The following is a 26697-nucleotide window of genomic DNA, read 5'->3' on the forward strand; positions in this document are numbered from 1 at the left end:
AGTATAGATTCCCTCATTGGATACCCTACTCGCCCCGTTGCTCTGCAAATATGAAACATGTTCTATCCTCCACAGCAGGGGTGAAGGGTTTCACCGTGCATGTTCAGCTTCTTCCCTTTGCTGTCCCTCATTTTTTTAAATTTTTTTAAGGCCCGCCCAATCCCCTTTGCTCTCAGAGACAAGCTTCAGGTGGAACTTCGCCGCTTAAAAGATGAAGGCATCCTTTCTGCTGTCGTGCACAGTTGCTGGGCGATGCCTATCATGATAGTCGAGAAGCCGAACGGGACTTTACGCACCTATGGCGATATTAAGGTCATGGTAAATTCTCAGTCCGTCATCGATGCCTATCCTGTCCCCTTCGGTGGATGACATACTGGCACATCTTGCGGGCTTGACCATTATCGCCAAAATTGATTTGCGCGATGCTTATTTCTTATTTGCAGCTGCCGTTGTAGGAGGAAGCAAGCAGATCCTAGTCATCAATACTCCTTGTGGCCTTTACCGGTACAACCTCCTCCCGTTTGGTATCATCAGCACCCCCGCTGTTTTCCAACATTATTTGGAATACCTTACAAGCCAGGTGCCTGGGGCGGCCACTTATCTGGACAATGTCATCATTGGTGGCTCATCCGGGATGGACCTCGCGGACAAGCTGGATTGGCTGTTTCAGGTTTTTGCTGAGGCTAACCTGCGTTGCCAGAAAGGAAAGTGTGACTTTTTTGCACGAGGGGTCAGCTATTTTGGGTTCACGATTGATCCTCGAGGCCTACACGCCTCTAAGGAGTATGTCGAGGTGATTCAAAACATTCTCCTCTGACCAATGTGAAGTAACTGCAATCCATTCTCAGTCAAGTCAACTATTATTGGCATTTTATACCCCATGCCACCAAGATTTCGGCGCCCCTGACCTGATTATTGCGCAAGGGTGCGCATTGGGTTTGGAACAGTGCGTGTGAGCAGGCTTTCACACATCTCAAGTCAGCTCTCTCCCGCCATCCTTGCCTGGCCACTTACAATCCTTCCGTGCCTCTCATTGTTGCCGCCGATGCCTCGGACAATGGCTTGGGTGAGGTCCTCTAGAAAGTGGTGGTTTTGACATTCAAACAATTGACCATCACACAAATAAAATATAGTGAAATTGAAAAGGAAGCTTTGGCGCTGGTTTTTGCCCCGACAAGATTCTAAGATTTCGTATATGGTCATCATTTCACACTGCAGACCAATCACAAAACTTTGGTTTCTTTGTTTCATCTGGGTGCTGCACTGCCCACCTGGACAGCATGCTGCCTCCAGCATTGGGTGCTCTTCCTGGGGATGTTCAACTTTGATACTGTCTATTGCACCTCTGAATGGCATGCAAATGCCAATTTTCTGTCCCGGCTTCCTCCCAGGGCGGACTGTAAGTTTGACGCTTCCCCCTTGGTTTTTTTCCATGTGAAACTGGACATGGACACAGCTCTGGAAGCACTTCTGTTGGATGCCGATACGGTCCGGCAAGCCGCTGCTCAGTATTGGACACTGCAAGCTCTCCACTGCCAAATCGCTGGGGGTTGGCCGACCAGCTGTCATAGCATCCGAACTGCAGAGGTCGAGTATTTTTTTGAGATCATCGGCACACTCTCTTTTTCCACAGTGGCGTCATCGTTTTCCATAGTGATTCTGACATTCCTCGGGTGGTAATACCACATACGTTGTGCCGCCATGTCCAACATTCTCTATGCTGGCCATTGGGGCATTGGCCTCACCAAACAGCTGACCCGCCGACATCTTCATTGGCGTGGAATGGATAAAGACATTGCCTCCCTCGTGTCAGCCTGCACCACATGCCAAACACATCAGGCAGCACCCACGCACCAGTATTTATCATGGACGGATACAGCTGCTCCAAGGGAACATCTCCATTTGGATTTTGCAAGACAGTTTCATGGTTCCCACTGGCTCATGTTGATCAACTCCGGGTCGGGATGCCCTTATGTCTACCGCATGATGACCGCCACTTCTGCTGAGACTATAAAAATTCTCCCGTGCCTTTTTGCTGTTCATGGACTCTCCGAAATGATTGTTACAGATAAGAGTCCACAGTTTACTTAGACTGAGTTTTAGCAACTCTGTACTGCCAGTGGAATTTCCCTAATCCATACCGCCCCATTTCACCCTGCATCAAACGGCCGGGCAGAATGATTTGTGCAGGTGTTCAAGACCCGTTCGATAAGCTGCTGAGCCATTACCTGCTGGAGGAGGTGGTGCTTCTTTTCTTGGCTACGTACCACACCACTCCCCCAGCTGGTAAAAGTCCAGTGTAGATACTTCACGGTCGACCGTTCCATTCTCCCTTATCCATACTGCTTCCTTAGGCTTCTTATCCTCCCACCCGCATGCCGATTTACTCCTTTGCGCATGGGGCAGGAGGTATGGGCATCGACCTTCTCTCATCCACTGGCATGGTGGGCACCTGTGGTTATCACCGAGTTCTGCAGCTGGGCAATGACGTCTCTCTGGTGGGCCGACGGTTCTGCTGCCTGCCGGCACCTAAACCATCTCCGCCCCCCGTCTGGTGGACCATAATGCCCCAGGGGAGCTACCAGTGCCTATCGATAACTGCCCTGTGGCAGAACCTCCACTTCTGTCTCCGCCTAAGCTGCTGTCTCCACCGCCAGCTGCCCTTTCTGCATTGCTGCCGCCTGCCCCTGCCAGCCACAAACCCATGGACATTGACCTGGACGCCCCTACTTTTAAGGACACTTGTGGTACTGTGCACTTACTTTTCCCAAAATGTCGTATCAGTCCCTTATTTTTAGAGGGTTCGCAGAACTGAAACGCAAGATGGGTTCCTGACCCCCTTTCAAGTGCACGGAGAGAAACATGGAACTACTTCGCCAGACAACATGTGACAGTGTTCCACCAATCTGAACTCATATGACTGATGTAGCACTCCACCGACCTGGCTTTATAAGTACACCTAGACCGTCAAACCGGCAGTGTTTACCAACTGCTAGGAACAACTCTAGCCAGTACTTACACCGACCCAAGCATTGTATTCACTCGCCATAGTATTGTAGTAGCACACTGTATTTTGTATTTTGGTAGAGTAGAGTTTGGTCAATATTTCTTCTATTGTCTTGTTTCCTTATCTGGTTTGCCACCATAGGAGTAGTGGAGGTTTTTTCTGTTTGTTCACGAGTTTAACACTTAGCATATGCCAAGAAGCCATTTTTCTTTAATTATATTGAAGTGTGTTCAAATTGACTGTTGGTACTTTTTCCTTCCGACCGCAATACACAACATGAACCATTTTGGATCACACAGTGCAGATTTGTTCTTGTAATCGTCCTCATAGCTCTAACTGTGTCTGTGTTGTGTGTATTTATTTCTTGAGTCCACTTAGTTCTGGGTTGTTGATTTTCATCTAATTCTCTAACTGTACAACCCAACAATTTCTTTTGACTATGCACATTTTGTCTACTGCTTCCACTGTATCTATGTGGTTTTTTTGGGGAGTTTTTAAGTTGTTGGTTCCATGGTATATTCTTTAATTTTGTGATGTATATCATGTATTCCAGTGCTTGATTTGTACAAAAAAAAAGGCTCTGTTACTGTGGCCTTCGAAGGAGGATGGGGTGTTTCTGAAATTTATTTATTTATTTATGACAAAAGAGATTTGTTTGGCCCACTTTTTCAGCTCATTCTTTGAAGAATGATTGCTGTGCTTTCACTGTCCACTAGTATTGCTGAAACGTCTGTGAAAGCTAAGTGAGAGATCTTAACGTTGTCTTCTGTTTGTCCAAGTTGGGTAAGCTTCCGTTGGTTGTGGCTTTTTAATTCTTTTTCCCATTCCCTAATGAGTTTGTTATAATTGAAGAGGAGTGGCAACTGTCCATCTCTTTGGTGAACTTCAGTTTTACTTTCAGAGGGCCCTGATAGTTTCCTCATTAATTTTATTTTGTACTTTGGGCCTGTGAGTGTTTGCTTTATGAGACTCACTGTTTTTGGGTGCAGTCTTTGCCCATTTTAGGAGACAAATATGCAAATCATTGGGCTGTTTCAGGTTGAAGATCTGTTCTATGCATGAGCGTTCTGGTCAAAGGCCCAGTTGGTATTTTCAGCGCAATGTTTAAGCTGTCCTTGTGCTCTTTAAATTAAACATGCTGAGAATATCATGTACGTATTTCAAAGGAGAGAGCTCCTCTCTCTCTCTCTCTCTCTCTCTCTCTCTCTCTCTCTCTCTCCCTCCCCTACCCCCCCTCCCTTTCTCCCCCCTGCCCCCCCACCCTTCATCCTCCCCCCCCCCCCACCCACCCACCCCTTCCGTCCCTCACTTGGCAGCTTACCAGCTAATGAATAATAAACACTGCAAGGAGTAACGACAACCGCCACCATATACAGAGCGCTTAAAAGTATTTTTACAATTTAAAATTCGTTATTATTTCTTGAAAGTAAAACACTACCAGACAGTGTCTTGAGTATAGTGGAGAGCAGTATAACTGCGATTATATGAAGGTAATAGGTTGCAACTTGTTTGTTTACACTTTGCACTGCAGACGAATGTGACTTTCAGTGAGCTCAAAGGTATTTTGACATGAAGTTTTCTCCCAAAATTTGTAGACTGTACTTGCTTCTTAGTTCTGACTTTTACTGATATCTACTTACAGTGATTATTTCAAATGCTGAAACATAAGAAATATTCCAGTGACTTTAGAAATGCCTTGATAAGTGCACTAAAGGAGGTCCGAGACAAACCGAAGTTGTTCTTATTTTTATAAAGTGTCTTGTCAGCTTGTTAGTACAGGGAAAAAAAACTTTATAGTAAATGAAAGGCTGCCAAAAATAAGCCTTGAACTGGACATCCGAAAAAAGTCTCCTATAATCGGTCATATCATAAAAAAGTTATCAACAAGTGATGTTTGCAAGTCGGCTGTAATGATGCAAAGATAATTAAAAGAAAAATAGAATGTGGACATTCATATTTCCACCGTCAAATGATGCTTGAAACTCTTTGGATTACATGGATGAAAACCAGCAAAAAAGCCTTTAGTATCTATGAAAAACAGGAAGGCCCAACTTGCATTAGCAAAATGGCACAGATCATGGTCAAGTTTAGACTGGTCTAAAATTCTGTGGAGTGATGAGAGCAAATTTAAATTAATGTTTGATGTCCTGTAAATAAAAGACATGACTTTAGGTACCAAATTCCCATGGTCAAATATGTAGGTGGCAGGATGATGGTTTGGGGATGGTTCTTCACACTCTGAAGTTGGACCATTAGTTCGAATTGAAGGTAATACAGATCAGTTCATTTACAAAAAAGTATTGAAGACTTAAATGCTACCATACGCTAAACAACACATGCCAGCTGTGTGGTATTTTCAACAAGATAACAATCTCGAGCACAAGTCCAGGTACAGTAGTGATTTTTTTAAATGCAAAAAAGTCAAGGGTTTGGAGTGGCCAAGTCAAAGTCCAGATTTGAATCCTATAGAACATCTGTGGGAGGAGTTGGATTGCAGAATAAGAATAAAAAATTATTCGAACAAAGATGCTATTTTTTTAAGCTGTCAGAAATGAGTGGAATAAAATTCCAATTGATCGTTTTCAAAAGTCGGTCACCTCAACGCTGGCAGGGTGTGAGGTTGTCATAAAAGCCAAGGGATATCCCACTAAATATTGATTTTCTTATTACAGTAGATGATAATTATGTGTTTAAAAGTGTTTTTTTCAACAATGTAGATGATAATTATGTGTTTAAAAGTGTTTTTTTCAACAATGTCAAAATACTTTTGCGCCACCGTTGTTCTCATTAAAAAAATTACACTCTATTATGTTGCAAACAAGGGCTAATTGGTCACTGTTCTGTAGAACATTGAATATCTGTCAGTGAAATAAATTACTGATTTTGATGTTTCATATTTGTTCTTAATTAATCCAGTTAATGTGTTTGTCAAAATACTTTTGAGCACTACTGTACTTTAACATAAGCCTGTTCTGTCACGCATTTCTTTTTTAAGTTTTTTTGTTAACTTCTTCCTTTTTGTATTCCAGTCAAAACTTTCTAATGTTGTAGTAAAGTTGAGTTATGTTACTTGTCAGGTAACCATAACCCCTCTTCTTCTCCTTCATGTCATTCTCCTCCCCACCAACTACCTGTTTCTTGCATTTACTGTTCACAGTTGATAAAATAATGTTCAACAGAATTTATCTTGTGTTTCAGTTGTTGTTCCAACCCAGCTACTGGAGTATGTGGAATTAGTTCTTGTGGACGATCATCTAGAGGAGCAGAAGAGATTGCCAGGAGAGAATGACGTATGTTAACTGTATTATTAAATTTTTGTTAACAATAATACTCAAAGAACCTAACTTTTCAGAAGAGAACAATCTAAGCCAACAAAAACATACTCGTATTGAACTGCACAGTGAATGTTGGCTGTGCATTGTACCAGCACTCTGGTTATTGTTTTGAAATTTATGTTAAACGGTCTGCTGACTTTGGTTTATTGATGCTTTCACCTCTGTGGATTTTTTGCATTATGTCTTCATTTTCATGCGATTTATAAAAACATTACAATAAAAGAAGACAGCTGCGCATTATATTAACAAATCTCCTGTATAGTAGTTTCCTGGTAGCACAGCAGCTGCATAGCACACTGGTTGTTCTAAATAGTTGTTTTAAGTTCACTATGTTTGTAGTTTTGTTTATCTTAATTTACAAGAAAGAATGTAGTATGGCTATAGCTGTTTACTTCACAGTCTTTTACTTTTCAAATCTTATTACTTGTTTGTACAGTGTTTTGAAATTATTTAACCGGGAAATGCAGGAACAATCCGGGAATTTTTTTTTTTCCTTGTCCTTGTATACACCCTGTAATAGTGTATAGGGCTAATTCTACCAGCCAACAGTAGTCGTCGTACATAGCCACACTACCAATGATTGACATTATTTCTACGACTAGCATCCTAGTGCATGAGTGTTGTAACATGGTACAAAATGACAAAGGGCACATTAACATATCTGTCTCAACATAAACCACTGTTAACATAATAGCAGCTCATGACTCTTTATGACAAATTCCTATGGGAGCATTGCCCTAAAACATTAGTTTATCTCAAAAGATAATCATACAATCATATGGCACAATTGAGTAACTTATAGTGCCTATCTGCTATGCCCAATATAGGCTGAAAACCTTCATGGAAGCTGGAACTTTTCAAATAACACTGATAATTCAGTAAATTCCCACTGTCAAACTTTTTGTGCTTGTATATCTGCACCTCCTCCAATAAATCTAATTTCATACCCTTTGCTTGTTTACACAATAGTTTGGTGTCGTTAACAGGTAGGGGCCATATGTCCTTCTTCGATGATATGTTCAACAGACGTTGACCCATTCTTATTCTTATCCAACCTCGACAGCGTGTGTTCTTTATATCTTATGGCTATAGACCCACCTGTTTCCCCTATGTAATATGCCAGGCAATCATTACATTTATTATAAACTCCTGATTGCAATAGCTCAATATAATTGTTATTGCTGAAACAAACAAAATTCCATTTAAGCTATTGTTGGTGGAAAATGGTACATTACAGTCATGTCCATGGAGCACACATTGCATTTTATAAGATATGTTTCCTAGAAACAGAATAGCTATAAATCTCTTGTGTTCATCCCTGTTGTTCACGGACTTCATCAGTGTGGAAACTGTCTTTTTCATTTTGCACTCAGTTATATTATCGACTATGTTGGGGTTATAACCATTATTACTGGCAATCTCTTTTAGTACACACTTCTTTTTGAAAGTTAGCTTGGGTAAATGTACCTCTTACCCAGGCCTGGGTAAAAGTTTAAATTATGGAGGAAAATCATTTACAAATTCATTGCAGTATTTGTTTAATTGATTATGTATAATATTTTTAGTTTCCCCTCCAGTCCAAGAATTAAGAAATTGTTTAGTGAAACCATTCTTGCGCAAACATAAAGTACCCCATAGGAGAAAACATGTTGATCTCAGATCCATTCCACAGTACTGAATGGACACTCTTGTAATGTTATCAAAAAGAAAATTCTCTTGAGGCAGTTTGCTGACCAGTACTTAATCAGGAAGTGAAATTTCAGTCCTGCTGATAATACACTTAGAGAATCTCGAGCGTCTAGGCTAATAGTCCCTTTCTTGGGAGGGGACGTTAGAAAGGAAGGGCAGCGCATTCCCACCCTACAATGCGTAAGATGCAGCTCACAACAGATGGTTCCCTTGTGAAAGCAGTTTCAAGAAATAAATGACACTTCTAGTTGTGGGTTTTTCTATGCATTTTTCTTTAAAGTTTGTGACAGCTTCTGTTACATATTTAGTGGAAAAACTTAAAATTCTACCTTTCCAACATATTTATAATTTATTGCACTTGATGCTCTTTGATTCTCAAAGAAACATGTAGTATGCATTGTATTATGTTAAAAATTTTGTTTTCATGTAGATGATGCACTTGTAGAACTAGTTTGAGTACAGTAAAAATGAATTATTGAATGTTTCAGGTTGGTATGGTAGCATGGCGCATGACCCTTTTCACACCAGAATATCCTGATGGACGTGACATTATTGTAATTGCTAATGACATTACATATCTTATTGGATCCTTTGGGCCCCGAGAAGACTTGGTATTCCAGTTGGCTTCAGAGTTAGCTCGAAAACTTCAGATACCTCGAATATATATAGCTGCCAACAGTGGCGCTCGTATTGGTCTTGCTGAGGAAGTCAAGAGCCTGTTCAGAGTTGCGTGGGAAGATGCAGAGGAGCCTGACAAGGTAGAATGTTTTAGGCTGAAATTTTAATTGTTGTAAATTATAATCCTTATGACTAGTTGGAAAAACTAAAAATGAAAAACTCGGTAACAAGAACCTACAAAAATGGTTTTTGCATATTGTTTTCTCCTACTTCTATTGCTTAGTAACCAATTACTGTGGTCAATAATGATAATTTTAAATAATAATGATTTTATTTATAAGAGTACCTGACATAACAACTGCTTATCCCCCTTCTTGCGCAAATGCTAACTTCTTTTGAGTGTATGAAAATGATCAGTGTTCTCTCTCTTTCTGTCTTTTTAAATTGAGTGCAATACATTCTGTAATTCTTTTGTGGGCTGTAGATGCTAATCAGATACGAATTTTTATAACAGTTAGATACTTTGTGTCGCTACATAAGTGGTGAACGATATCTATGGCAAATACTCCAATCTTTTCTGTGTCGTGCTGTAGTTGAAGGATATAACTACAAATCATTTTCTGTATTTAGTGTTATATTTATGAGTGTTGCTGTTGTTTCCAAACACTGATTTATGGTTGCCAATAAATTTCATAAAACTGTAGAGTGGCCACTACATATAATCATTATTACACACTGGAATCACGTTCAAGAGGAGCTACCATCCAAATTTAGGTTTTTTTTTTCTTTTTTTTTTGTGATTTCTCTAAATTGTTAAGAGTGAGCTGTTCCAGCTCTAGTGCCTGCGAATGGGTAGCGTGATACCTATGGGGTCTGATGGACAGATGTAAGCAAACATATAGTGCAAGTGCAGCCAGCCAGCTGTGTGATCATACTGTCCTGGCTGAACGCCCTTGGTCACGGGTGACAAAGTGCCTCACGTATGGGCAGATTGTGTGTTACAGAACTGTCTGGCGGGAGCCTGTACTACTTGTCTGTCTGTGGGCGAACTGATGGGCACTTGTGGGCAAATATGCCCCAGGGGACAACATTAGAGTATCATAGCATAGCAGAAAACTGCGATGGTTCCATTGAAAATGGATCAGCTGATTTCCCCCCCCCCTCCCCCTCCCCTGTTTTAGAGTGTACTCTGTGTCCAATGACTTTAAATCTTGATCTTATTTCCTTCCTTTTTCTTTTTTTTCTTTCCTTACTCTTTTTACACACTTCTGCATAATGAAAATATCATTATTCAATGGTGAGCTGCCTCAGAATGCGATCCAATAAGACATTCAGCAAGTGTAAATATGATGAGAAAGTAAACTTACTGATATTTTCATCGTCAAAGTCTGCTGTTACCTGTAATGCAGAAGTCTGAGCTTCGGTGTGTAAGATGAACTATAATACATGACTTCTAATCCAGGTTAATGTCAATATAAACTCCAAAGTTCAAAAAATTATGTTTCTTTTATAGATTTTTCCCCACATGTGTGTTTTAGGCGGCAAGACTACAGTGGCACGAATTGCATTAGTGATATTCCATTTGCTGAGGACCAGTTAATAGTGTTCACAAAATTTTGTTTTGAAATGTCTCCATTAGGTTCTATTGTATAACACTTCCATCATCTACAAAGAGAGCTATTTCAATTTGTTGGTTGTACTGTGGCAATTAATTTATATACACTCCTGGAAATAGAAAAAAGAACACATTGACACCGGTGTGTCAGACCCACCATACTTGCTCCGGACACTGCGAGAGGGCTGTACAAGCAATGATCACACGCACGGCACAGCGGACACACCAGGAACCGCGGTGTTGGCCGTCGAATGGCGCTAGCTGCGCAGCATTTGTGCACCACCGCCGTCAGTGTCAGCCAGTTTGCCGTGGCATACGGAGCTCCATCGCAGTCTTTAACACTGGTAGCATGCCGCGACAGCGTGGACGTGAACCGTATGTGCAGTTGACGGACTTTGAGCGAGGGCGTATAGTGGGCATGCGGGAGGCCGGGTGGACGTACCGCCGAATTGCTCAACACGTGGGGCGTGAGGTCTCCACAGTACATCGATGTTGTCGCCAGTGGTCGGCGGAAGGTGCACTTGCCCGTCGACCTGGGACCGGACCGCAGCGACGCACGGATGCACGCCAAGACCGTAGGATCCTACGCAGTGCCGTAGAGGACCGCACCGCCACTTCCCAGCAAATTAGGGACACTGTTGCTCCTGGGGTATCGGCGAGGACCATTCCCAACCGTCTCCATGAAGCTGGGCTACGGTCCCGCACACCGTTAGGCCGTCTTCCGCTCACGCCCCAACATCGTGCAGCCCGCCTCCAGTGGTGTCGCGACAGGCGTGAATGGAGGGACGAATGGAGACGTGTCGTCTTCAGCGATGAGAGTCACTTCTGCCTTGGTGCCAATGATGGTCGTATGCGTGTTTGGCGCCGTGCAGGTGAGCGCCACAATCAGGACTGCATACGACCGAGGCACACAGGGCCAACACCCGGCATCATGGTGTGGGGAGCGATCTCCTACACTGGCCGTACACCACTGGTGATCGTCGAGGGGACACTGAATAGTGCACGGTACATCCAAACCGTCATCGAACCCATCGTTCTACCATTCCTAGACCGGCAAGGGAACTTGCTGTTCCAACAGGACAATGCACGTCCGCATGTATCACGTGCCACCCAACGTGCTCTAGAAGGTGTAAGTCAAGTACCCTGGCCAGCAAGATCTCCGGATCTGTCCCCCATTGAGCATGTTTGGGACTGGATGAAGCGTCGTCTCACGCGGTCTGCACGTCCAGCACGAACGCTGGTCCAACTGAGGCGCCAGGTGGAAATGGCATGGCAAGCCGTTCCACAGGACTACATCCAGCATCTCTACGATCGTCTCCATGGGAGAATAGCAGCCTGCATTGCTGCGAAAGGTGGATATACACTGTACTAGTGCCGACATTGTGCATGCTCTGTTGCCTGTGTCTATGTGCCTGTGGTTCTGTCAGTGTGATCATGTGATGTATCTGACCCCAGGAATGTGTCAATAAAGTTTCCCCTTCCTGGGACAATGAATTCACGGTGTTCTTATTTCAATTTCCAGGAGTGTACAACAATAAGAGAAGTATCGATGTCTGTGGTACGTCCACAGTGATTATTTTATTGACTCTGCAAATTCTTTTAATTAAATAGAATGAAAACCAGTTCCAGCAGATCCTTGATATCACAGTATTTGAGGTTTTCTAAGAGAATACTAAGACTGTCACTTTAATGTACTTTTGACAAGTGCTAGTTGGCAATATTGTTTCATTTAAATTTTGTGGAATTTGATGTGTGAATTTAAGATGGTGGATCATAATTTGTTTTCTTAATTTCAGGGGTTCAAGTATCTTTACCTTACCACTGAAGACTTTGCTAAGGTGTCGGCAATGAATTCAGTGAGAGCAGTGCTTATTGAAGATGAGGGTGAGGCACGATACAAGATTACTGACATAATTGGTAAGATACATAACCCTCAAATGTTGACTTATGCTGTCTTCTATTCCTGTTGGATTATTTTTAATTCTTTCTCTTTTTTTGTGTGTTTGGTTTTGTCTGCTTTTGTATTCAACTTTGGTTCTGTAGTCTATTACTTGGAAATAGATGAGGTGGCACAAATATTAAGACACTGAATCATTTGGGAGAAGTGGGATTCAGCCGTTTGCCTATACATTATAATTTAAGTTTCCTATGATGCCACATAATCACTACTGTTGAATATCAGGAAGCTTCCACCAACAAATCAAGGAAGGTAACACAGTGGTTAAGGCAGTCAACTGAGGAATGAGTTTCAAATCCCCATATGGCTATACAAATTTAGGCAAGTTAAGATGAACACTGGGATTGAAATGCGATAACTTGGTTGTGAGCTGGTGAAGCTAATGAATGTGAAAGACAAATAAATGTTATGATAACACATTGACATGTAACATAGTCTAATGTCCATGCCATGTAATTTTCCTCATTGAAACTCAATGTGTGTGCGTGTGTCCGTGTGTGCGTGCATGCCAGGTACTCCACATCAGCGACCTCACTAGTCACTAGACATTGTGTGAGAGCAGAATGGGGCACTCCACGGAACTCACGGAGTTTGAACGTGGTCATGTGATTGGGTGTCACTTGTGTCATACGTCTGTAGGCGAGATTTCCGCACTCCTAAACATCCCTAGGTCCACTGTTTCCAATGTGATAGTGAAGTGGAAATGTGAAGGGACACGTACAGCACAGACATCTATCCAGACCATCAAACAGGAATTCCAAACTTCATCAGGATCCACTGCAAGTACTATGAGAGTTCGGCAGGAGATGAGAAAACTTGGATTTCGTGGTCGACATCATGCCGGTAAATGCCAAATGATGCCTCGCTTGGTGTAAGGAGCATAAACATTGTACAACTGAACAGTGGAAAAACGTTATGTGGAATGACGAATCACGGTACACAATGTGGCGGCGGTCCAATGGCAGGGTGTGGGTATGGCTAATTCCCAGTGAACGTCATCTGCCAGCGTGTGTAGTGCCAACAGTAAAATTTGGAGGTGGTGGTGTTATGGTGTGCTAGTGTTTTTCATGGAGGGGGCTTGCACCCCTTGTTGATTTGCATGGCACTTTCACAGCACAGGCCTACATTGATGTTTTAAGCACCTTCTTGCTTCCCACTGTTGAAGAGCAATTTGGGGATGACAATTACATCTTTCAAAATGATTGAGCACCTGTTCATAATGCACGGACTGTGGCGGAGTGGTTGCACGACAATAACATCCCTGTAATGGACTGGCCTGCATAGAGTCCTGACTTGAATCCTATAGAACACCTTAGAGATGTTTTGGAACGCCGACTTCTTGCCAGGTCTTACCGACCGACATCGATTCCTCTCCTCAGTGCAGCACTCGTGAAGAATGGGCTGCCATTCCCCAAGAAACCTTCCAGCACCTGATTGAATGTATGCCTGCAAGAGTGGAAGCTGTCATCAAGGCTAAGGGTGGGCCAACACCATATTAGATTCCAGCATTGCCAATGGAGGGTGCCACGAACTTGTAAGTCATTTTCAGTGAGGCGTCCAGATACTTTTGATCACGTAGTGTATATAAAAAAGTGCATGTTAGATAATAGACAAGTCTCCAATGAGTATTTTGATGCATAGTATGTACATGCAACATACATAAACCACTAAAAATGCAAGGGAGGTTCATTACTTAACTTTTACCCAGAATTTCACCAATATGTCAAAACACTATTTCACATATCTTGTACAAGCAGTTGGTCTGAGAACTGCTAAAACTGGCACAAATGTGAGAAAGTGTATACCAGTTATAACCCGATTGGTGTTCATCAGTTTTTAGCTGCTGGTGATTTGCACTTAAATTTGCTTTACCTCTCTTAACGTATACTATTCATCAGTAAGCCTCATGCTACCAGTAATATGTAATGCTTTTGTAGGAGGACTGAAAGATCTCATTAATGGATGTTTGGGAAAAAATATATATATTTGTTCATCAGTACACACCATTGTTACTGTTTCAGCTTCTGCTTCAGGTATGTCTGGAGACAGTATGAAATTCATGGCATCAAATGAAAATCATTGCATCAGATGAAGATTCACCTGCACTTCCACTCTCGCTGTGTGATTTCTTTGATTCACATTTGACATAGGTTCGAAGGCTTCAAAATTTTTTTGTAGGTTTCATTAAGTATGATTCCTGAGCTCATTGGCAACAGCTTGCCAACTGTTTTCTTCATATTTCTATCTTTATATACATTACTTTCAGAGTCTTATAGTCCTGGTTCATAGACAAATTTTATTTATAAAATTCATAGTCCTCTCTTTTCCTCAGTTTTCCACTAACCACTACACAACAGGAAATATTCTCCACCATTTGTGGACAACACTGGCAACCTCTCTCCAATATGTCGCCAACTGCACGCAACAGTCTGCAACATCAGCGATATTGCCCAACCATACTGCAAAATTTCCATGTATCGCAGCAGTGTTGACGGGAACACTATTGGGCCAAATACTGCCATAAACTATGGTACATCTAAATGCTCCTTTTTCATTTGAGTAAAGATTACTGTTTTGTAGAGAGTGCTTAGATGTTTGTCTCTATCAGTTGTGTGTAAAACTGACAGGCAATTTGCTACATCTGTTGCTTCATGATTTTGCTGTCTCAAATGTGTACTTAATGCTGATGAATTAGTTTCACTATTATTCATTTGTTCATGGACTCTCATGTTACAATATCTGCTTTTATCAATGCATATTTGTTCATAGTCTTTACATTTTATAAACTTAATGAAGGTTGCAGGATGCTGTGAATACAAAATACATACATTTTATTTTACTAGAAATGTGAATATTATTTGGACACACATTCAGCCCATGTACTGTCCATGGAAAAGTGAAGTTCAAATCTCTGTTTGACATTCCCAAGGATATTCCCCCCATACATTACTGAAGGCAAATGCGTGGTTGCTGCTTTTGATAAGACAGCCCCATACATTACTGAAGGCAAATGCGTGGTTGCTGCTTTTGATAAGACAGTGGCCTATTCCCTCCAAATTGTTTGTGAGACAATGAAACATGTTATTTCCTAAGGACAGCTGTAATATGATATTTTTATTTCTTAGAAAGATGGTGATATTCTGTCAGTAATGTGATGTATTAATCTGACACTAATCTTAATTTCTTCTTATAGATTTCAATGTTTTATTTTTGTCTTTGTATTTGTAGATTATAACTGTATTGGGTTTGAATCAAATTTAATAATCTGACAAATAAATTTCCTTCAGGAAAGGAAGACGGGCTGGGTGTAGAAAACTTACGAGCTGCTGGAGCCATTGCAGGTGAAACTTCCCAAGCTTACAAAGAGATAGTTACTATATCAATGGTGACCTGCCGTGCCATTGGCATAGGGTCTTACTTGGTGCGGCTGGGCCAACGTGTTATTCAGATTGAAAATTCACATATCATTCTGACAGGTTACAGTGCTCTGAACAAAGTAAGTTATTATTATTAAAAGAATACAAACTTTCATAAGGATAAGAAAACTGTATTTGAAACATCCTGCAAATTAAAACTGTGTGCTGGGCTAGGATTTGAACCTGGTACCTTTGCCTTTTGGCTGCAGAGTGAAAATGCCATCGGAAAACTGTACTTAATTAACAGTATTTAAAGACAGCTTGACTTTCAAGAATTAGAAAAAGAAAGGAACTTTGTGGTATTTTCTTTGAAAGACAAATGGGTGGAATTAAACAAAGATTTTTAAAAAAATCCTCATTAAACTATGCAGCTGTAGGTCATCTATTACATCACACTTTCCAATTGTGCATGTTCTGTTTAACTATTGAAGACTAACACTTATTTGGTCTGCGCAGGCTGATTTACACCTTACAGTTTGTCTTATAGCTTTTACATTATTAGAAAAAGCTTCAGGTTAACTATCAATATTGTGCAATAAAAAGGTGAAGAATGTAACACCACTGCTGGCCATTAAAATTGCAACCCCATGTATTCCATATGCAACAAATGTCTAGTTTGGATGAAGCATATTACATGCTTGGATACACAAATGATTAGTATTTCAGCACAGTTGCACAAAATTGGTAGGAGTAATGCCTTCTACATTATGTATGTAAGGGTTTCACATTTGAATGTTGAAACTTCCATGTGCCAGACCGAGACTGGAACTTGGGACCTTTGCCTTTCGTGGAAAAGAGCTCTCCTGACTGAGCTACCCAAGCACAGCTCATGACCTCTTTGAGGATGAGTCATGCTTGGGTAACTCAGTAGAGCACTTGCTGATGAAAGACAAAGGTCCTGAGTTTGAGTCTTGGTCTGGCACACAGTTTTAGTCTGCCAGGAAGTTTCATATCAGTGCACACTTTGCTACAGAGTGAAATTTTCACTCTGGACACCTGGGAATGTTGTTAGTTTATGAAATGTTAAGCCTTGTGTGAGGAGGATAGATGGCTACCAGCACATGCCAGACTAGATGATGACAGGATTATGGCCTGTTGGTAGGATTATGGCCTGTTGGTACCATGGTATATCCCATTCTGTGATATTGCTAGCTTTTTCAGGATCCCGTGACTGTCAAGTGAATATGGACTTGGTGGGTTCTGGAGGGCCATAATCAATGCCATATAGATGTCAAATGGCGCCATGCATCTAGTGTCCGAGAGGACCGGCACATTGTTCGCTCAGTTGTGGAGAATTGTAAACCCCCTGTCAGGAATTAAGCTTGGTTGTAGCAAGGCAAGCATCTGTACAATGTGGTGGCATATGGAGTGCCACAAACTGGCAGAAAAGTGACCATTATTGCAACTTCCCTTGTTTCAGCATCAGAGAGAGGTGTGCCAGCAGTGGCGTGGACACAGTTCTGCATACAGGATCCCGGTGGATGTATCCATATTTGTGAGCTCCAATGATGACAGACGTTGCCATATTCATTTAGTCATTATCATATAGGCCCAGCACCTGGTGTGATGATACAGGGTGCCATTGGACACATAACATGATTAACTCTTGTTTGCGTAGTCTGTAATTTCATTTCTGATCTGTTAAGGTCAATGGCTGTCTAGATAACACAAGATTGCATATTGCCTGTGCTGTCCTGAATTGCCTCTGTGTAGAGGGTATTTGACTGTTGCCCTAGCACATCGCCACTCGCCAGTCACTGTGATCGGTGAGATCTGGCATAGTTGAAGTAGCATGAAAATACATACCCATATCTGACAACCAAGCTCAGTTCAACTCTCTGCCCATCTGTGTAAAAGCCATTGTTGCTGCCAGAGGTGGCAGCTCTGTGTATTAAATTATCACCAAATTCAAATGTATATTTTTTCTGCTGTGTTGGATATATGTAAGTAAAATTTTGTCAGTTTTTACTCTTCCTGGTGTAGCAATTTTAATGGCCAACGATGCATAAGAAAACAAAGATAAAGCATGTGGTTTCTTTGTTTCATCAGAACAGAGAGAAAGGATGGTAAGCCTGCACAGAATCCAAACAGTCCAAGGGGAACACAGGTGTTTAATTCGTCTTCTCCTTAGTTAATTGAAGCTTCAAATTGGTGGGGAGAGATCTTCCAAATAACACGTGTTTTGTACTGTATCAGTGACACACCTAAAAGCAGATGAAACATAGTATTTGATTTGCACATTAAAAAATAAAAATATTTCCCTTTCAGTTGTTGGGCCGTGAGGTTTATGCTTCAAATAATCAACTCGGTGGCACACAGATAATGTACAATAATGGTGTTTCACACAAGACTGAGTCGAGAGATTTGGATGGTATCTACACAATTCTGAAGTGGCTCTCATATGTTCCCAAGGTATGTTCTATCTCCCTAGGCATGTTTTGTTTGTAGATCAGCTGATGAAATAATGTAACTTAATAAAAAACAAATTTAAAAAAAATTGAGAATATGTTTTGTAAATCAATCTGTCACCAAATTTCTTGTTTAATGAAGTTTATGGTTTACTAAGTATCAAGTACAGTATGGAAAGTTCTGGCAGTGCATAACTAATTTAGCAGTAAAATTAACAACTCAACGAATAGCAAAGGCATTGAGTTGTCACTAGATATACAAACAAGAATGAAATCTTCATCTCTGGCTTTTGCCCAAATGCTATTTCCTCTCTCTCTCTCTCTCTCTCTCTCTCTCTCTCTCTCTCTCTCTCTCTCTCTGTGTGTGTGTGTGTGTGTGTGTGTGTGTGTGTGTGTGTGTGTGTGTGTGTGGGAGGGGGGGGGGGGGCTGAAAGCAGGATAGTTAAAATTTCAGTTTTGTTTGTCTGCTCAGTATCTCTACTATTCAGTGAGTTGTTAACTTTACTCCTAAATTATTTATATAAATAGAGAGACATCACAGTTTCCTTTCACTGTGCTTTGAAAACTAATATTATTCCCTCTTGGATTTTCCATTATTCAAAACTAATATTTCTCTTTTGGCACATGAGGCATAATAATGAAAAAGAAAGTCTTGCTAAACACTAAATGTTCTAATTCTAACACTAGCTTCTTGGTGCACTATAAATGTACATTTTACTTTCTTGTCATAACTACATTTTTCATGTACATATCTTGAGTTTTTAAAAATATTTGCATAAATAACTAAGTTCACTTGACAGTGTCATCATGACTCCAAACGTTTTGCTGGCAAGTTCATGTATTGCATGATGTGTGTGTTTAGGATAAGCAATCGCCACTGCCGATCATTCAGCCAGTTGACCCAATAGAGAGAGAAGTTACGTACATGCCAACTAAGGCGCCCTATGACCCGAGGTGGATGCTTGCTGGAAGGCCTTCACCAAGTAAGTTGTAATATTATATTAATAAACATGAAACTGCTTTTTACATTGTTTGTAAGCTGATATATATATATAAATGTTAAGATCATTAAGCAAGACCAGGACTCCAACCTGGGATCATCGTCTTTTGTGGGCAAGTGCTCTATCAACTGAGCTACCCGAACATGAGTCACCTGTACTACAGCTTTACTTCCACCAGCACCTAATCTTCTACCTGCAAAACTTCACAGAAGTTCTCCTGCAAAACTTGGGGATTAACACTCTTGGGAAAAAAAGAATATTGCGGAGACAAGACTTAACCACAGCCTGGAGGATTGTTTCCAGAATGAATTTTTACTCTTCAGCGTGTGTGCACTGATATGAAACTTCCTGTCAGATTAAAACTGTGTGCCTGGCTGGGACTCGACCAATTGGTAGAGCACTTGCCCATGAAAGGCAAAGGTCCTGGGTTTGAGTCCCGGTTCAGCACACCATTTTAATCTGCCAGGAAGTTTCATATCGGTGCACACTCTGCTGCAGAGTGAAAATTCATTCTGGATCAGTAAGCAAATTGATTCAATAGAAAGAAAAGTTCCTTCGCTCCCTTTTAAACTGTAGTAGTTTTTGTATAATGAACAAAATTTTTTGATTAATATTATTTTTACAGCTGCTAGAAGATGATCTGGGAAAACATTAGTTTACATTTCAGGAAAATGTTGAAATATGCGAGGCATTATTAACCCTCCTATTTAGAAGGTAGATTAAAAAAAGTTGAACCTACATTTATAGCATTTGTAGATTTAGAAGCAGCTTTTGATAATGTTTACTGGAAATTCTGAATTTAACGGGAGTAAAATACAGTAACAGAAAGGTTACCTGCAACTTGTTCAAAAACCAGATCACATTTATAAGAGTTCAAGAACATGAAAGGAAGACAGCGGTTTAGAAAGGAGTGAGACAGAATTGTAGCCTGTACCCCATGTTATTGAATGTGTACTTTGAGCAGGTACAAAAGGGACCGAAGAAAAGTTTTAATAGGGAATTAAAGTTCAGGGAGAAGAAATAGAAACTAAGTTTTCCGGTACTGTCAGAAGTGGCAAAGACCTTGGAAATTCTGTTGAATGGAATGAACCATATCTTGAAAAAGAGATTATAAGATGAATTAATTTGACTAAATTAAATTAGTTGCAGCTTGAGGGGTTTATATTAAGAAATGTGACTCTAAAAATTCCTATTTCAGTAGCAAAATAACTAATGATGATGACCAAAGTGCAGACCAGCAATAGCAACAGCCAAAGAGAAGTATGTGGAATGTGTTAACATCGAACATAGTTAAAATCTTAGGAAATCTTTTCTGTAGATATTTGTCTGGTGTATAGCCTATAAGGGAGTAAAAAATGAACAATAAGTATTACGGATGAGAATGGACTAAATGATTTTGAAATGAGGCGTTACAAAAGAATTTTTGAAGAATAGATAGGTATATCAGATAATCTGTGAAGAGATACTGAAATTGGGAGAAAAGAAATTCATGGCACAACTTGAGAATAGGTTGATAGGACACACTTTGAGGCATCATAGATAATTATAAGGGTGCTTTGAAAAGCTCTCAGAACGGAATAGAAAAAAAGTACTTACATCACTGAAACTTTATTTTTCCATGTAGTCTCCTTATAGATTAATGCACTTTGTCAAACAATGTTCTAATGCCTTGATCCCATCTCAAAAATCAGTTTCCTCCAGGCCTGCAAAATAGTTATCAACTCCGGCTACCAATTCTTTGTTTGAAGTGAATCTTTGTTCACCAAGAAAAATTTTCAGTTTTGGGAAGAGTTTGAAGTTTGACGGAGCCATATCAGGTGAATAAGACAGGTGTGGCAACAATTCATACCTTAGTTCGTGTAATTTTGGCATGGCGATGGCACATGTGTGCAGACGCGTGTCAAGAGTCACGGCACCCATCTTGAAGACAATTTTTTCATTTCTAATTCTTCAGTTAAAATTTAATATACCCTTTCAGATGACATCTGGCAAGCGTGAGCAATTTCGTGCACTTTCAATCGGTGATCCTCCATGAACATTTTGAGCACTTTTGCAATGATGTCTGGAATAGTGACACATCTTGGCCAACCACTGTGCGGATCATCATCTAAGCTGTTCCGACCAAATTTAAATTCCTTTGTCCACTTGGCAACAGTTGAATATGAAGGAGCAGATTCCCCCAGTATGTTCTGGAATTCAGCATGAATGTCCTTCGCTTTCATACCATTCTTTACGAAGTACTTAATCACTGCTCGAATCTAGATTTTTTTCCATCTTCGCAAATCACTACACAACAACAACGCCACATCACTGCCACAGCTCTCTTCCCAGAGCACTGATGTGGCACGTGTTTACAGGCAACAATCCAATGAATGTCATGTGAACAACTCTTTGCGCTAGCACTGACCTATCGTGGTAATTCCGAGAACTTTACAAACCACCCTTGTAATTTGGAGATAGAGGTAAGTGTGCGTGTGTTTGGGAGAGAGAACTTGTAGAGCAAGACGAAGGCCTGACTACAGTGAATAGCTTCAAGAGGATGTTTGTTCCAACAGTTATGCAAAGATGAAGAGGCATCCAAAAGATAGACTTCCATGGAGAGCTACATCAAAATTGACATTGATGTAAAGGACACAATAACAATATTCTCTTCTGGTAAAAAGCTTACATATTCATGTGCTCTGTTACCATTCAGTCACTGTTAAAATTATGCTCACATATGGTGACTTATGTTGCAGTGCCAACAATCTATAATTCCATATAAACCTGTCAGTTTGATGCAGTAATATTAGTAGTTTTCTAAAGCTTGCAGTAAAGTAAAGGATTTTTGTGGGGGTGTATGACCCTAATCGCAATTTACAAAACTTCTCAATTCACATGCAAGAGGTTCTTATAAAAACAAATCCATTTTCCCAGTGCACATATAGTGCAGTGCAATTATTGTTTTGTAGCAGAACTGGTAAAGGAAAAGTGAATGGTAGAATATGTAAAAGAAAAATTGTTTTAAAAAGCTACAGTTCATACCAAACACACAAAGAACGATCTGCTCAGTTACATCTACATCTATACTCTGCAAACCACTGTGAGATGCATGGCAGAGGCTACGTTCCATTGTACCAGTTATTCGGTTTTCTTTGTTTTCCATTCACATATGGAGTGTAGGAAGAATGATTGATTGAATGTGTCTGTTTTTGTGTGCAGTAATTATTCTAATCTCATCCTTATGGTCCCTATGTGAGTAATACTTAGGGGGTTGTAGTATAGTCCTAGAGTAATCACTTAAAACCAGTTCTTGAAATTTTGTTAATAGACTCTCTCGGGATTGTTTACATCAGTCGTAAAGAGTCTTCCAGACCAGCTCCTTCATTGTCTCTGTGACCCTCTCCCATGAATTAAACAAACCTGTGACCATTCACGCTGCCCTTCTCTGTATACATTCAATATTCCCTGTTAGTCCTATCTGGTAAGGGTTCAACACACTTCAGCAATGTTCTAGAACTGGTTGCATGAGTGATTTGTAAACTATCTCCTTTGTAGACTTCCTAGATATTATACCAATAATCTGAAGCCTACCACCTGCTTTACCCACGACTGAACCTGTGTGAGCATTCCATTTCATATCCCTACAAAGTGTTAAACCCAGGTATTTATACGAGTTGGCCGCCGATTCCAGCAGTAACTTGATATTATAGTCATAGGATATTGTGTTATTTCATTTTGTGAAGTGTACAGTTTTACATTTCTGAGCATTTGGAACAAGTTGCCAGTCTCTGCACCACATTGAAATCTTATCAACATCTGACTGAATATTTATGCAGCTTCTTCCAGATAGTACTTCATTATAGATAACTGCATCAGCTGCAAAAAGCATGGTTTTACCATTAATATTGTCTGCAAGGTCATTAATATACGACATGAACAGCATGGGTCCCAGCACACTTCCCTGGTGCACATCCAAAGTTACTTCATCTGATGATGACTCCCCATCCAAGATAACATTATGTGTCCTCCATACCAAAAAGTCCTCAGTCCAGTCACAAATTTTGCTTGTTACCTCATATGATTGTACTTTTGACAATAAGTGTTGGTGTGGTACTGAGTGGAATGCTTTTCGAAAAGCAAGAAATATTGCATCTACCTTGTTGCCTCGATCCAAAGCATTCAGTATGTCGTCAGGAAAGTGCGAGTTGAGTTTCACATGATTGATGTTTGCAAAATCCATGCTGGCTAACATTGAGGAGGTCATTCTGTCCAAGAGACTTCATTACTTTTGAGCTCAGAATATGTTCTAAGATTCTACAATAAATTGATGTCAAGGATATTGGACGGTAGTTTTATAGCTCACTTGTACTACCCTTCTTGTAGTCAGATGTGACTTGTGCCTTATTCGAAGAACTGGACACAATTTTTTGTTTAAGGGCTCTATGACAGATTATAGTTAGAAGAGGGGCTCACTCAGCCTCAAATTCGGTACAGAATCTGACAGGGATTCCATCGGGGCCTGGAGTTTTGTTCAATTTTAATGATTTCAGCAGATTCTCAACACCTTTTCAGTGGTACAAGGATTAAATTGTAGCAATTCTCGTGGTTTTTCCTTTGTAAAGGAACACTGGAAAATGAAGTTAAGTATTTGAGCTTTTGCTTTGCTATCCTCAATTTCAGTTTCTGTCTCATTCACAAGGGACTGAATGCTAACTTTGGTGCCACTAACGGCCTTTACATATGATCAGAATTTCTTTGAGTTCTGTGACAGACCACTTGACAATATTCTGCTTTGGTAGCCATTGAAGGCATCATGCATTACTCTATTGACAGCCAGATGTGTTTCATTCAGCATTTCACTGTCTATAGCCCTATGCCTTGTTTTACACCTATTATGCAGTAAGCTCTGTTTCTTTAGAAGTTTCTTTATAGTGACTGTATACGATGGAAGTTCCCTCCCTTTATGGACTGTTCTACTGGGTACATATCTATCCAGTACATGGTCAACTATTCTTTCAAAGCCAGAGTTCCTCTGCTTACTCCTGCCTTGTGCGGAAAGTTTCAAGTTCCTCATTGAGATATGACACTACTGATTTTCTGTCTAGTTTACTGAGCATATATATCTCTCTGCTTGTTTTAGTTGTCCTCTGTACTTTGGTAATCATTGTTGCCACAACCACATCATGGTCACTGATGACACTTTAAATATGGGCATCCTCAGAGAGGTCGGGTCTATTTGTTGCCATTAGATCCAGTATATTTCCATCATGAGTGGGGTTGCTAACTATCTGTTCTAGGTAGTTGTCTGAGAAGGCATGTAGTAAAGTTTCACAGGATGTCTTGTCATGCCCACCACTAACAAAACTGTAATTTTCCCAATTAATTGTTGGATGATTAAAATCTCCACCAGTGATTACAGTATGTGAATGGCAGCAGATACAGATTTAATAAACACTAAATTATTAGAACCAGAATCAAGGTTCTGCTTACTGACTAGAGAAGGAAGAGGACGACAGAAGATCAGACTATTCAGGAATAAATTATCAAGAAAATCACAGTTCAAGGTTGGGAAATTAACAGGGGAAGGCTAATACTGATGAAATGTTAAAAGTGGCAAAAAGGGCAGTTCATGACTCATAAGACGGCATGCAGAAAATAAATAGGTAAGAGAAAAATACAGAGCAACAGAAAAAAGGACAGAAGTAACAAACAGTGAATAGTGAAAATCAAAGCACATCTTCAAGAAAAAGTGATTGGCGATAATGGAAATGGGTGTGATGAGGCGGGTCACAACGGAAATGAAAAAGAGGTAAGTAGCAGCATGAGCGATTGACATTAAGTTGAGCCCAAGTGAGTGGTAGCTAACCAAGCAATATTCCATGTGTGAAGTTGTGATATACTAGTGCTAGGAGGAAAAATCTAAGTTCTATTCAGGGTAAAACAGACACAAAGGCAATAATTATTATTTTTCTGAGTTTGGAGAGTACTGCTGCTCCACAACTGTGTACTAAATTCATGAATAACAGGAGCAGTTAATCAGTTCAACCAAGACAATGGATGGTGACTTAGAATGTGGTCAGAGACATGTCTTTGTGTGTTACCAGTATATATTCACCTTGCTGATAGTTTAGTGGTTGGCAATGGGTCATTTAGGAAGAATAATATAAGGGATGAGCTTCAAAAAATTGTAAGCTTGGCTGTCCAGTGAAATAGTTGTTCCCCAGTAATTAAAATTCGGTATATTTAAATACATGTGCCACACATTTAGTGCAAATTGATGAATCCTGTGTCCAATATTAAAAAAGGGTCAAAATTTCTTAACAACATAGAATTCCAAAGGTTTGTTAAAACTGATGTCTATCCCTGAAAGCATTGTTCAGTGGAAGGCAGTACCTGTATGTGGGGAGTGTTTGTGCTATGGGAATGGGGCAAACACAGATTGCAGTATTATGGAGTCCCTTGAGAAACAGCTTGTACATGTTGGTTCAGCCATAGTAAAAACCCATGCAGTTGGCGTTTTGATGCCTATAACTGTTAGATGGTCAGTATGAATAACTTTGTGTGTCCTTAGAAGAAGGCACAAGTTGGATAAATTTTGACTTTACTTGAGTCATATCAGTTGATTTGAGTAAAAAATCTCTGTAGAAAAGGTGATGAAACCATGCTGGTTGTAAGTAATTCTTGAAGATGCCCACAGTGGATGGTCCTGTATATGTGGTAGTGGTTCAAGTTGCGATTGTGAGGGAAAAACTCTTCGAGGCAAGGTCCATGGTCATGCTTAGTAGTAAAAAGAAAGTTTCTTATTTTGAGTGCCAGAGTGAAATTCCTGGTAAGATCGTGAATGCGAATTATTTTGACATTGCAGAGAGATTAATGACATCAGTTTTCCCAATAAATTTATTATGTAGCTGTAGATTCTATGCCGGCCGGGGTGGCCAAGCGGTTCTAGGCACTACAGTTGGAACCGCGCAACCACTACGGTCGCAGGTTCGAATCCTGTCTCGGGCATGGGTGTGTGTGATGTCCTTCGGTTAGTTAGGTTTAAGTAGTTCTAAGTTCTAGGGGACTAATGACCTTAGAAGTTGAGTCTCATAGTGCTCAGAGCCATTTGAACCATTTGTAGATTCTATTCTAGGTGATTAAGAAATTTTAACCTGCATTCAGTCAGGATACTATCCTCTTGACACACTGAATTTTATCCTGCAAGAGTATCCATCAGTTTGCACTGAGTATGTGGCAGATGTATTTCAGTATACTAGCTTTTAATGACTGAAGAGCAGCTATTTTACTGAGCTGCCAAGGTTACAGTTATGTGTGTTATTTTTGTATGTCTCCAGTTGTTTAACATTCCATAAATAATTTGAAATGCATAAAATTGTTATAAATATAAAAGAGTAACTGAGGGTATTAGCTACATATTTTCGAAGCCCCCCTGTTACTTATTCACAAGTTGATTGTTTCAAATATTTTTATAGCAATTCTCTGAACGCTCTCTTTTGAAGCTTGCTAGTCTCCACGCAACATGAGAAACTCTTCGAACACAGGTTGAATGCAATGTCAGGTGTCCTCCAACTCGGAGCTTGAAGGGGAAAAAAAAGTGTGAAGTATTAACACTTTGAGATACAGCCACTTAGAAAAAATTCAGGTCCAGAAAACCAACCATTTATGT

At 40.4% G+C, this 26697-nt stretch overlaps 1 protein-coding gene across 3 annotated transcripts in view; it reads left to right on the plus strand.

Annotated features, from left to right (window-relative positions):
• Window positions 1–26697, plus strand: part of LOC124712504 (acetyl-CoA carboxylase) — a 433982-nt gene that overhangs the window by 397950 nt on the left and 9335 nt on the right. For all 3 annotated transcript variants that reach the window (XM_047242805.1, XM_047242803.1, XM_047242804.1), the window contains exons 28-33: window positions 6206–6297; window positions 8520–8789; window positions 12061–12181; window positions 15509–15717; window positions 17906–18049; window positions 18908–19028. In XM_047242805.1, the coding sequence (XP_047098761.1) occupies window positions 6206–6297; window positions 8520–8789; window positions 12061–12181; window positions 15509–15717; window positions 17906–18049; window positions 18908–19028 (957 nt within the window). The remainder of the gene's footprint in view (window positions 1–6205; window positions 6298–8519; window positions 8790–12060; window positions 12182–15508; window positions 15718–17905; window positions 18050–18907; window positions 19029–26697) is intronic.

Source organism: Schistocerca piceifrons, chromosome 8 (assembly GCF_021461385.2).
Source record: "Schistocerca piceifrons isolate TAMUIC-IGC-003096 chromosome 8, iqSchPice1.1, whole genome shotgun sequence".
Taxonomy (NCBI): Eukaryota; Metazoa; Arthropoda; class Insecta; order Orthoptera; family Acrididae; genus Schistocerca; species Schistocerca piceifrons.